Source organism: Somniosus microcephalus, chromosome 16 (assembly GCF_052327205.1).
Source record: "Somniosus microcephalus isolate GS21.2 chromosome 16, FLI_Smic_1.0, whole genome shotgun sequence".
Lineage (NCBI taxonomy): Eukaryota > Metazoa > Chordata > Chondrichthyes > Squaliformes > Somniosidae > Somniosus > Somniosus microcephalus.
In genome coordinates this window covers 85,812,994-85,826,642 of record NC_141002.1, presented here as the reverse complement: position 1 = coordinate 85,826,642, position 13,649 = coordinate 85,812,994, and the positions used below count along the sequence as shown (strand labels likewise).

The 13,649-nt window shown below is 46.3% G+C and overlaps 1 protein-coding gene across 3 annotated transcripts in view; it reads left to right on the top strand.

Moving 5' to 3' along the window:
• Window positions 1-13,649, top strand: part of LOC147106357 (sodium-coupled neutral amino acid transporter 4-like) — a 99,810-nt gene that overhangs the window by 50,056 nt on the left and 36,105 nt on the right. For all 3 annotated transcript variants that reach the window (XM_086009399.1, XM_086009398.1, XM_086009400.1), the window contains exons 6-9: window positions 2,198-2,271; window positions 2,589-2,681; window positions 10,722-10,803; window positions 13,495-13,577. In XM_086009399.1, the coding sequence (XP_085865525.1) occupies window positions 2,198-2,271; window positions 2,589-2,681; window positions 10,722-10,803; window positions 13,495-13,577 (332 nt within the window). The remainder of the gene's footprint in view (window positions 1-2,197; window positions 2,272-2,588; window positions 2,682-10,721; window positions 10,804-13,494; window positions 13,578-13,649) is intronic.

The window sequence follows — 13,649 nt, the reverse complement described above, 5'->3', positions numbered from 1 at the left end:
CCTCCCCTGCTCTTTCCCCATAGCCCTGCAAAAGGTAGATTCTTTTTCTAATAGGTATCAGGAGAATCTCTGAGTCATCCACTTAAGTCTACAAAATGTAGACATACCCACAGGGAAAATGTTTCTGATTATGTGTACTGTGACAGGATATGCACATCATCATTTCAAATTAATTTAACTATAGATGAGGAGAAAGTTCATATAAATCAGCTAAACAGATCAAACAGATTCCCTGTCGACCTGTTCTCTTTTTTGGAGTTGGTGGACTCTCTGTGCTTTCTCAGTGCCTTCTATTTCAGTTTCAGACCATTTTTTTTATCCATATCTGACCCTCAGGTTTTCCATTTCTCTCACCCCACAGTCTTGTTATGCCTCTCACTACCATAGCTATTCACATGTCCTGTGGTTCTTTAAAGTCTATTATTTCTTCAATCCTACTGTCTATTACTTGACTGAGATGATCTGTCACATCATTCCACTGGTGCTTCCTCCCTATGCTTGTTTTAAAATGCCTGTCCAGCTCCTGTTTTTCCCGGTTATCTTGAAGGGTAAGCACCCTGTCTGTTCTCTCCTACTGATTGACCTACTGTGTGTTTATAGCTCTTTATTTCTAGCGTATAAAGTCGTTGCTAAAAACGCTTTAAAAAAAAAAATATTACACTAGCGTTGAAGTAAAATATTCACGACAGCACAACGGCGCTTGAAACTCAAAACTAACATTAAATAGGGTGGACTGAATGACTGTAGCGGGACGTTTGTACCTCTTGGCTATAATTGCTTGAAGAGTTATTAAGGGTGAGTCTCTTCCTTCTGAAAATGAGTGAGCAGATGCTAAGCTGGAGGAGCAAGGGAGGAAATAGAGGAATGGCACAGTAGGCAACCCTGCGCTATCTAGGATAACAACCCTTGACGAACAGTGACAACTGTTGGTTATTTCTGTAAAGAGAGTCACGATTATATTACTGTGTACTAGAACACTCCAGGATCAGTCAATATCTGATTGGCTGGACTTTGTAAATGTATGTGAAAGTAATATGAAACATTGCTATTCCACAAAATTATCAGTGATCGGGGTACATCGGCACACACATTTACTTTAGGTTTTAGAGCTAAAAATCAAATATGATTTGATATACAATAATTTCAGTACAAAACTTTAAGCAGAGTATATAGTCTAATGCTTTGGCACAAAATCAGCACTTTCTCAAATAACTATGGTTGAGTTTTTAAACAACTCTCCCCCAAAACCTACTGTAGTCTTAGATTTTTTTGTTTGTTTTCAAACTGATGCCTGGTGTTCATAAACTTATTGGAAGACCAATAGTTCTCATGACTCGTGCACAGTTTTAAAGCTATATACAATTGATTAGCGTCTACCATCTGTTTAAAATACAGTCAAATGCAAGAGCGCAGAAAGGACTTAAGATAAGATGGTGATCTGAAGACACCTACATCACAACACAGTATACAGTAATAAACAGTCATTGAAATCAAAGTCATTTGTGACATTTTAGAGCAGTCTGATCATTTTCAAGAATAATAAATGAAAATACAGTTACTAATCCGATTGCCGTCTAAAATATTGATCCCAAAGTAATTTAGTAGTCCTGTGTGCTCAGAGACTTATCAAAAGGAATGTCTGGAACCTTCATGAAGTGATTGTATACCCGAGACCATAACATCAATTTACTCATTGCTGTGAGCTGTAATATTGAACTGAGGCTCTTGCGCTCATTTCTGACCCGGATTGATAAATTAATTTACACTAGTCACAAGCTCCTACTGATAGTTGCAGGTCTTCAGCAGCCTTGAGGTCCTTAAAAAAGCAAAAAAAAGAACAGACAAAGCAATGTTTCAGCTGCAGACCCTTCAGCTCTCCACAATTACTGACTGGGTCCGACATTTTCTGTTTTTGTTTCAAATTTTCAGCATCTGCAATTTTTGTGCTATTTGCCTACCTAGGTAGAACTGGCCAAAGTAGATTTCACAAGAAACTAAATTGACGTTTTGCATTCAAAGTCAGAGGAGTAATAAAAATGAACAAATTGAAGCATTAAACTGAGCACTTCTGTTCAGCGTTAAAAACATCATGAAGATTTGTTTGATACAAACAAATACTACGCCTGCTGTTTATGCTCAGAGATATACAGAGTTATTTTTCACTTCTTTTTGTAAACCACCTTTTGTTTGCTTACAGGATCCTGCTATTTGCAGTGGCAATATTATCCTTGTATTCTGTTCACCTCTTACTAAAGACTGCAAAGGAAGGAGGTATGGCCATAGCTTTTCTTGAGATGCTGCAGATACCGTTTAACAGCATATGTCGCGACATGGGGGTGGAAATTCACCTAGGGCGGCTGCACAAAACGGGTGGTATCTCATGCTGCCTGTTGTACGGCCCGCTTGATACTGTACTCAGTTCTATTAAAGGCAATGGACTGACTATTGGGCAGGGAGTTTGAACGGGCAACTGATTCGATACCGCCCATTTTGCACAACCATCCAAGACGGATCTCTATCCCACAATACCTATGCTTGTAATGTCATCATTTTGTTTAACTAAAGTCTTTGTTTTTTCTTAAAATTAGGCTCTTTAATTTATGAGAAATTAGGAGAGCGAGCATTTGGGTGGCCTGGGAAAATTGCAGCTTTTATCTCTATTACAATGCAAAATATTGGAGGTAATGAATTTTTTTGTAAAATCTACATTTAAGTTTGGTGTGTTTTAAAAAAAAAATGATTTTCCAATCCAGCATCCTCTTGTTATTGTTATTGTCTTTTTTTTACTAGGTATTAACCATTAGATTTTGGATAGTGGGATGTCTATTTAAAAACAAGTTTCATCCTGGGTTTAACGTCGGAGGTGGGGAAGCTTTTAGGAACCACAATCCAGGAGAAAATTAACAGCCACTTGGACAACATTGAATAATAAAGGAGAGTTTTTTTACGAGGTAACAGAGGGGGTGGATGAGGGCAGTGTAGTTGAATGGTTGTTTTTCAGGCTGAAGGGAGTGATGTTCCCCAGGGCTCAGTACTAGGCCCACTGCTGTTTTTGATATACGTCAATGACTTGGACTTGGGGTTACAGGGTATAATTTCAAAATTTGCAGATGACACGAAACTTGGAAGTGTAGTAAACAGTGAGGAAGATAATGATAGACTTCAAGAGGACATAGACAGGCTGGTGGAATGGGCGGACACATGGCAGATCAAATTCAATGCAGAAAAGTGTGAGCTGATACATTTTGGTTGGAAGAATGAAGCTAAATGGTACAATTTTAAAGGGGATACAAGAACAGAGAGACCTGGGGTGTTTGTGCACAAGTCTCTGAAGGTGGCAGGGCAGGTTAACAAAGTAGTTAATAAAGCAGATGGGATTCTGGACTTTTTAAATAGAGGCATAGGGTTGGATTTTGTCAATGGGGGGCTTTTGGAGGCGGGACTCTCACTTGTTGGGTTTTAGTCCCGCCTCCATCGACTTGTGGCCAACCCACGCTACTTTCCCTTGTTTGACCTTGTTAAGCCCGCCCAGCGGGCTTAGCAGGCCAATTAAGGGAAAGCCAGTTACAGGTGACATCAGCGAGTGCCATTTCATCTGTCAAGAGCTTTTGACAGATGAAATGTCATCGTTTGACAGCTCTGTGAAGCTGTCAAACACTGACAATCCGTCTTCTAAGTTGTGTCTTTACTCAAGACTCAATTAGAAAGCCTTCCTGACCAGAAAGCAGAAGACTGCAGCTTTTGACAGTTCAGCGGCCATTCTGCTTTCTGTGCCGGTGAGCTGAGGGACTCCCGAGACCTGAAGGGAGGAAGCCTGCAGGAAGAAGTAAAGGTAAGTAAAACTTATTAAAACACTTTACACACACCTCACACACTTACCTCTGCACACTTGCACCCATTACTCACCTGCACACCGGACATCTCGGCCCCTCCGACCCCCGTAGACCGACGGCCCACCTCGCTGACCCTGGCGAGGTTCGGAGCCATCGGGAAGCCCACACTTCAGGGATCAAAATAGGGATTAGCGAAAAAACTGCCTGTTAACTAATGTTAACAGGCAGTTAATTGGCATTAATCCCCTGATATGCCTATCAATTAGTCCAATAAAAGGCGACGAGTTAAGAACGTAACTGAAGGTTTTTATTGGCTAAATAACAGAGCCCACCCTCGTGGGTGATCCGATCCAACAGGGAGGAATACTAGCCAGTCAGCTACCTTTATACCTGGGCAGGTAATGGGCGGAGTCGGAGGTGGTCAGCCCAGGTATAACAGTGCGACAAGAGGCGACCTCGTGTAGTGATGTGACAGTGAGAACAGTGAGAACAATATACAGTGATAACTATAACAGTGGTTTACCACATTCACCCCTTGTTTAGATTAGAGTCCGGCGGGGTGAAGTGTATTACCAGCTCTGGTATGTCAGTCTGTCCGGAGGCTTCGTTAGCCTCTCCGATCGTCGCAGCGGCGGTGTTACATTATCCGGTGTTAAAGCTGGTGTCTGCGTAGTCGGCAAAGGCTCGTGGGGTTCCGGCATGCCGTCTACCTCGGCTGGACTCGGGGGGTTGGGAGGGGGGGGTGAGGGTGCGAGGTCTCGTAAGGAGACAGTGTCCTCCCGTCCGTCTGGGTAAGCCACATAGGCGTACTGGGGGTTGGCGTGCAGGAGGTTCACCTTCTCGACCAGGGGGTCCGTTTTATGGGCCCTCACGTGCTTTCGCAGCAAGACGGGTCCCGGAGAGGTCAGCCAGGTTGGTAGGGTGGTTCCCGTAGTCGACTTCCTGGGGAAGACAAACATTCGGGCATGGGGGGTGGTGTTAATGGCAGTGCAAAGTAGTGACCGGATGGAGTGCAGCGCAATCGGGAGGACCTCTTGCCAGCGGGAGGTTGGGAGGCCCTTAGACTTTAAGGCTAAGAGGGTGGCCTTCCATACCGTCGCGTTCTCTCTTTCCACCTGGCCGTTCCCTTGGGGGTTGTAGCTGGTGGTCCTGCTTGCTGCAATACCCCTCTCCAATAGGAACTGACGGAGTTCCTCGCTCATGAAGGAGGCGCCCCGGTCACTATGTATATAGTTCGGGAACCCGAACAAGGCGAAGAGTTTGTTCAGGCATTTAATGACCATGTTACTGGTCATGTCTGGGCAGGGGAAGGCAAAGGGGAAACGGGAGTACTCATCAACGATGTTGAGGAAGTACACATTACGGTCGGATGACGGTAGGGGCCCCTTGAAGTCGATGCTCAGACGCTCGAAGGGGCGGGTGGCCTTGATCAGGCTTGCTCTGTCCGGCTTATAGAAGTGCGGTTTGCACTCAGCACAGATCTGGCAGTTCCTGGTCATGGTCCTGACCTCCTCGATGGAGTATGGCAGGTTGCGGGCCTTAATGAAATGGTAGAGTCTGGTGACTCCGGGGTGGCAGAGGTCATTGTGGAGGGTCTGAAGTCTATCACTTTGCGCGCTGGCGCATGTAATGCGTGAAAGAGCATCAGGGGGGTCGTTCAGTTTACCGGGCCGGTACAAGATCTCATAATCATAGGTGGAAAGCTCGATTCTCCACCTCAAGATTTTGTCGTTCTTGATCTTGCCCCTCAGCTTGTTATTAAACATGAAGGCAACCGAGCGTTGGTCGGTGAGGAGGGTAAATCGTTTGCCTGCCAAGTAGTGCCTCCAGCGCCGTACTGCCTCCACAATTGCCTGGGCTTCCTTCTCGACCGACGAGTGTCGGGTCTCGGGGCCCTGTAGGGTCCTTGAGAAGAAGGCTACCGGCCTACCCTCCTGGTTAAGGGTAGCGGCTAGGGCGAAGTCGGATGCATCGCTCTCCACTTGGAAGGGGATTGACTCATCCACTGCGTGCATTGTGGCCTTGGCTATGTCTCCCTTAATGAGGGAGAAGGCCGCGCACGCCTCTTCCGTGAGGGGGAAGGATGTGGTTTTCAGGAGGGGTCTGGCTTTGTCCGCATAATTGGGTACCCATTGGGCATAGTAGGCGAAAAGCCCCAGGGTTCTCCTAAGTGCTTTTGGACAGTGGGGGAGGGGTAGCTCCATGAGGGGGCGCATTCTTTCGGGGTCGGGGCCGATGACTCCGTTCTCTACTACACAGCCAAGGATGGCAAGGCGCGCTGTGTTAAACACGCATTTCTCCTTATTGTAGGTGAGGTTCAGCCGTTGGGCCGTACGGAGGAATTTCTCCAGATTCACGTCATGGTCCTGCCGGTTGCGGCCGCAGATGGTGACGTTATCGAGATAGGGGAAAGTGGCCTGTAGTCCGTTCTGGTCAACCATCCGGTCCATCTCCCGTTGGAAAACCGAGACCCCGTTGGTGACACCAAAGGGGACCCTAAGGAATTGGTAGAGGCGGCCATTCGCCTCGAAGGCGGTGTACTGGCTGTCCTCCGGGCTGATGGGGAGTTGGTGGTAGGCCGACTTGAGGTCGATGGTCGAGAATACGCGGTATTGTGCAATCTCATTGACCATGTCCGATATGCGGGGGAGGGGGTATGCGTCCAGCTGGGTGTATCTGTTTATGGTCTGGCTGTAGTCGATAACCAGGCGATTTTTGTCGCCGGTCTTGACTACCACCACCTGGGCACGCCAGGGGCTGCTGCTCCCCTCAATAATGCCCTCTTTCAGGAGTCGCTGCACCTCAGAGCTAATGAAGGCTCTGTCCCCAGCGCTGTACCGTCTGCTCTTAGTAGCGACAGGTTTGCAGTCGGGGGTGAGGTTAGCGAACAGGGAAGGTGGCGGTACCTTGAGGGTGGATAGGCCGCAGGTGTTACGCGGTGGGCGGTTTAACTTTCGCTGGTTGTCGACTGTGAGTGGGGGGAGGGGTCCACCGTATGCTAGGGTTACACTTTGGAGGTGGGATTGGAAGTCCAGCCCTAGTATGACGGCAGCGCACAGCTGGGGGAGTACGAGGAGTTTAAAATTTTTATACTCTGTCCCTTTAACCGACAATGTCACGACACAGTAGCCGCTGATGTCTGTGGCGTGCGACCTCGATGCCATCGAGATGCGGCTGCGCGTTGGCAGGACGGGGAGGGAGTAGTGGCTCACCGTGTCTGGGTGGATGAAGCTCTCCGTGCTTCCGCTGTCGAACAGGCAGGTCATGGCGTGGCCGTTGACTTTGATGTCCATCATTGAGCTGGCCAGGTGGTGCGGGCGGGCTTGATCCAGGGTCACGGAAGCTAGGGTGTAGATGAGCGCGTCGTTGTCATGACAAGATGGCGGCGAAGATGGCGGCCCCCGTAGTTCACATGAGGCTCTGTTTAAATCGTTTGCCCCGCACAAAGATGGCCGCCCCTGCTGTTCCCATGAGGCTCTGCAGGCTTCGGCTGCCCCGCACAAAGATGGCCGCCCCTGGTTTTCCCATGAGGCTCTGCAGGCTTCGGCTGCCCCGCACAAAGATGGCCGCCCCTGGTTTTCCCATGAGGCTCTGCAGGCTTCGGCTGCCCCGCACAAAGATGGCCGCCCCCAGGGTTCGCATGAGGCACTGCTGGCTTCTGAGGATTTGCTTCTGCAGGCCTTGGAGAAGTGGCCTTTCTTGAGGCAGGTTTTGCAGGTCGAGTTTTTGGCTGGGCAGCGCGACCTCGGATGCTTCTCCTGGCCGCAAAAGAAGCAGCCAGCGGCCCGATCGGGGTTGCCTGATGTCGGGGCCGGTACCGGGGCTAGCGGGCCCGGTCGGATCCGTGATGCAGACGCTGAGGTAGGTCCCGGGGGCAGCGCTGTGAAGGGTGGTGGGGTGGGGGTCGGGCCCGAGTCCCAGGGTCGCGAATAGTACCTGGCAAACGCTTCCTGGTCTTGCTGGGTGGCCTCTAGGGTGAGGGCGAGGGCTTCGGCCTTGTCCAGGTCTATGTCCTTAGCTTCAAGCAGTCTTTGCCGTGTGTAGTCGGAACGTAGGCCTCTCACCAAGGCGTCGCGGACATTGTCTTCCATGTTCGCAGTAGCCGTCACCGCTTTAAAGTCACAGTTCCTGCCGAGTTGTCTCAGCGCTCGTGAAAATTCAGCTATCGATTCTCCTGGCTGTTGCTGGCGAGATCTTAAGAGATGCCTAGTGTACATGTAGTTTACCGGGCTCCGGTACTGCTGTTTCAGTAGGTTGATGGCGTCGTCGTACGTAGTCATGTCCTGGATGAGTGTATATACTCTCGGGCTCGCTTGGGCTTTCAGGACTCTTAGTTTGGATCTCTGAGGGACGACGGCTTCCTCCAGGTACGATTCGAAGCAGTCCAGCCAGTGTTTGAAGTCGTTGGCTGAGTTTGGTGCCTGTGGGTTTAGATCCAGGTATGGTGGTTTCAAGGCTTGCAGCCAAGCCGGCTGGTGTGGCCCGTTGTCTGGAGGCTGCTGTTGCTGTGCTGCTGGGTGAGCTCCTTGCTGTTGCTGTTCATTATCAGACATCTTTAAAATTTAGCCAATAAAATTGATATGCCTATCAATTAGTCCAATAAAAGGCGACGAGTTAAGAACGTAACTGAAGGTTTTTATTGGCTAAATAACAGAGCCCACCCTCGTGGGTGATCCGATCCAACAGGGAGGAATACTAGCCAGTCAGCTACCTTTATACCTGGGCAGGTAATGGGCGGAGTCGGAGGTGGTCAGCCCAGGTATAACAGTGCGACAAGAGGCGACCTCGTGTAGTGATGTGACAGTGAGAACAGTGAGAACAATATACAGTGATAACTATAACAGTGGTTTACCACATCCCCTTCCTGCCTCAAGGAGACGGGACCCGGCGCAGGTTGGCTACCCGCCTCCTGGCAAGATGGCATGGAGGCAGGTTGGGCACCCGCCCCCAAATTCTGCCATTTTCCCAGCAGTCCCACCTCCAGACCCGCCTCCCCAGGGCTGGCAAAATCCAGCCCATATAGTTCAAAAGCAAGGAAGTTATGCTAAACCTATATAAAACACTAGTTTGGCCCCAGCTGGAGTACTGTGTCCAATTCTGGGCACCACACTTTAGGAAGGATGTGAAGGCTTTGGTGAGGGTACAGAAGAGATTTACTAGAATGGTTCCAGGGTTGAGGGATTGCAGTTACATGGATAGACTGGAGAAGCTGAGGTTGTTCTCCTTAGAGCAGAGAAGGCTAAGAGGAGATTTTATAGAGGTGTTTAAAATCATGAACAATTTAGATAGAGTAAATAAAGAGAAACAGTTTCCAATGTCTGATGGGTCGATAACCTGAGGGCACAGATTTAAGCTGATTGGCAAAAGAACCAGAGGCGACAGGGGGAAAAACATTTTTATGCAGCAAGTGGTTAGGATTTGGAATGCCTGATAGGGTGGTAGATACAGATTCAACAGTAGCCTTCAAAAGGGAATTGGATAAATAGTTGAAGGAGAAAAAATTGCAGGGATATCTGGAAGGAGCGGGGGAGTGGGACTAACTGGATTGCTCGTCAAAGAGCCAGCGCAGACTCGATGAGCCAAATGAGTACATGTGCTGTGCTATTCCATGATTTTATATCTATGAAGCTGATTACTTGACATTCATTTGACAACACAAAGAAATTGATGCACATTTTGAATTAACCTTTTCAAGTCAAATTTTAAATATGGTTAATATTAGTCTGTTCTGTTTGACCATTCTTAAAATCATAAGCATCCAATAAACAAAACAATTGTAATTTTTTATATAAAAATGTTATCTTGGTTTTCAAAATCTTTTACATATGCATTAAACTTGCAGATTATGTTTATGCTATTGATGAATAGAAGGTTCTGTAATATTCCAAACTTTGGGAAATGTTTTGAAAGTTAATTTAAAGACTACAAAAGCAATTATTTTAGATGCTCCTATCTAAACATTCCTTATAGTTTCTAAACAAAATTGGAACGAGCAATGGCACTTTAGAGAGAATATTTTTTTTTTTTTTAAAGTGTAACATCTGGCTGAAATTATAAAGATTATAGACAAAGTCCATTAAAATACTATCAGTTTTTACATTTCCATGATGCCTGCGATTTTCACAAAACTGTCCATCGAGTACGAACAGGCATCAGAATTAGAATTGCCTGGGACTTCAACTCAGTCAATAGGTTGGTTTTCCTAGTACTGCACTTAGGTGTATTGGAATACCTCATTCTCTGTCTATTTAGCTGAATAGATGGATCATTTAGCAAGTTCCCATACGTGTGTGCATGCGTTCATCCCTGCCTGATTCTCATTTTTCATTGCACAGACAGCTCAGTACAGCTAGGCCCAGCTCCAGAAAAATCATCTATCCCATTATTTCAGTGTACTTAAAATTCCATTACATCATTCAATGGGGAACTCTTATTTTTTTACCGGCAATGCAGTCCTGCCCTAGGTGCTCTGAACCTTGTGGATATTGCTAGGCTGCAGCACCATTATCCAGTGCATTAAACATTACCTGGTCCTCTGGAGATCCTCCGTGGAACTTTATTTTCTTTTTATTATCTATTTTTTCGACTCTCTCGTCTCCTGAAGGAGTTGCCTTCTTGCTGGGGTACAGGATCATGAATGCCGGTCAGCCTCCAGTAACTCACCCCAGCAATGTTAGAAAGATAGTGTCGCAAGCTGAATTTTTCCACAAAGCAACAGAATGTGCTAGTAGGAAGGTTTTGTTTGCGACTACACTATATTTAATCTCCCACCCCCTCAAAATAGAGCAAGATTATCCTGTCAAGCTCCTTAACTCTAAGTTTTGCTAAAAATGAATTAAATTAAATTTATAACAGCATTGCATTCTAATAAAACTATTTCCGTTGCAGCTATTTCAAGCTACCTATTTATAATCAAATATGAACTACCAGAAGTAATTCGGTCATTTATGGGAATGGAAGAGTTCAATGGGTATGTATCTTGGCATTAAAAGAAGCAACCATTTTTTTTAACTGTATTTCATGGCTCATTACAAATGTATAAAGCAACATTTGTATGGAGAGTGAATAGAAAAGGTCCCTTCCTCACCATCTAAGTGTTGGTTTCAAAAATTAAGTATTTTCTTTCTAAAATTAGGATACAAGTCTCCCCCCCCTGTTCTCAGTCACAAATGAAGGGCTGGATTTTGCCAATGGGGAGCTTTTGGAGGCGGGGCTCCCACTTGTCGGGTTTCAGCCCCGCCTCCATCGACTTGTGGCCAACCCACGCTATTTTCCCTTGATTGACCTTGTTAAGCCCGCCCAGCAGGCTTAGCAGGCCAATTAAGGGGAAGCCAGTTACAGAGAACGTCAGCGTACGATGTTTCATCTGTCAAAAATCTTTGACAGATGAATTGTCATCGTTTGACAGCTCTGTGAAGCTGTCAAACACTGACATTCTCTGTAGTTTGATGACTTCTGGAGCAGAAATTAGATGGTTGTTGCATTGGAGAATGCAACAGCCATCTGCTATCTCTGTCGCAGAGATGCGAGACTCTCTGCATCCCCAATGATTGAAGCCTGCAGGAAGAAACAAAGGTAAGTAAACTTTTTCTAACACTTTCCACTTACCTCACATACTCACCTCTCCACACTTGCACCCATCACTTACCTTCACAGCGCACTTTTACACCCCTCCGACCCCCGCAGACCCACTGCTCGCCTCGGTGACCCTGGCGGGGTTCGCAGCCTTCAGGAAGCCTGCACTTGTGTGGGTAAAATGGGGATAATCCTCTTATCTGCCTGTTAACTACTTGTTAACAGGCAGTTAAGTGGCTGTAATCCCCTTCCCGCGTCCGGGAGACGGGACCTGGCGCGGGTCGGCTACCCGCCTCCTGGGAAGATGGACATCCGCCCCCAGATTCTACCATTTTCCCGGCAGTCCTGCCTCCAAACCCACCTCCCCAGGGCTGGCAAGATCACGCCCTGAGTTTCTCAGCTCAGCTGCCTTCTGATTGACACTCCCGCCGAGAATTTCCTCAGCGGTTCCTCCGTCGTAACTTCAGTGGAAGGTCGGCAGAAATCTTGTTTAGGCTTCTATCCTTGGTTTCCTCCCTAGTTACGCCGGGTAATCCAGAGAAACTCCCTTTCCCGCCCCGGAAATTCCTGGCCAGATCTGTCTCCATCCTGAATATCGATTTACAGCCAGGCCCAGCTCCAGGGAAATCATCTATCCCATTATTTCAGTGTACTTAAAATTCCATTACACCATTCAGTGGGGAACTCTTATTTTTTTTTACTGGCAAATCAGTCCTGCACTTGGTGTTCTGAACCTTGTGGATATTGCTAGGCTGCAGCACCATTATCCAGTGCATTAAACATTACCTTGTTCTCTGGAGATCCCCTGTGTAATTTTATTCATTCAATGAGAAACCTATAGCCGGAATCAGTAGAACAGCTCCCCCCAGAGTGTGGAGACCCAAACAGCAGCTCTCCAAATAAATCCTAGCTATAATAACTTTATTTTTTAAAATTATTTTTCACTTTTATTTCAGTAACATCAGAGTTAATGGGCTTTTCAAACGTATATAGCATTTTATTTCAGGAAGGTGGTGACCCATAGTTCCACCAATGTCTTTAGCTTCTGGTACTTTATCCTCTAATACTTTACCTATTGGCCATTCTTTCTTTGTCAGCCCTATTGGTGAGCGTCACAGGCTAGTCAGTGGTGGGAGGTCTTCATGGCCAAGCCTCATCCGACATCCGCACCTGAGGACTTTTCATAATTGATTAGCTACTAGGAATGGCAATCCTGGCCAATTTTAAATTAATAAGTCTGCATATTCAAAATAAGGTCCAGGTTCTGAAACAAGTTATGCTGTATAGGGCACTTATTGCAATATCAATCTGATGCTTTTATAGCCAATATGAGATAGATATTTGCAACAGTGTAATCATTACAAAATAAAAGTTCTTTGTGGTAAGTGTTGTGAAAATTGATTATTGTACAACGTGTAATGGTTCAGTACAAGTTAGAATACTGTTCTCTTTCACAAACACAATGTTTGATAAACTATAAAAATTCAATGTGTTTCAATAGACTACAGTATATATACAATTATTAGACAATCGTCTACTCTCCAATTATAAAACCTCGGGGGGGGTGGAGAGGTGGAACTATGACACGTATCATGGCATGCGTGGAGAGCAGGAAATTTCAATGTAATGCATGTTGCTACCTGTTCCATACGCTTCCACTGCTTTGTATGGATGGAGAGCTGGAGATTGGGAAACAGAGGCATAAACGGGAGACTGGGAGCTGCAGAGATGTGAGCAGTGCTGCAGAGTCCAGAATAGCTGGAAGAACACCAGGATCAGGCTAGTAGCAGGAGAGTGCGCAGCCCAGGGCCAGATACAGTAGCATGCACCACAATAACTTGTATATAAGACAACACCCATTTTCAACCCGCAAACAGTGACCTAGGTTTTTAAACTTCTACACCGGTATATATGATAGTTACCTGAATCTTTATTGTCATGGGAACTGGGGAGATTTATTATGTTAGCCTTTGAAACAGCATTCCTGGTGGAAAGATATAAAGCAATTTGGATTTGAAGGATGCACAAGTTATTTTATTTGCAGCCTTGCTGGAGGTTTATAATGAAATGAAAATTTCTTTTTCAGAGAATGGTATATGAATGGCAACTACCTTGTTGTAATTGTGTCGCTGTGTATTATCCTGCCTCTGACATTTCTGAAGAATTTAGGTAAGCTATTTCTCCTATACATAATGGGCCAGAAATTCGCGGCCAAAGGCGTGAGTGCGCTCGGGGTACTCA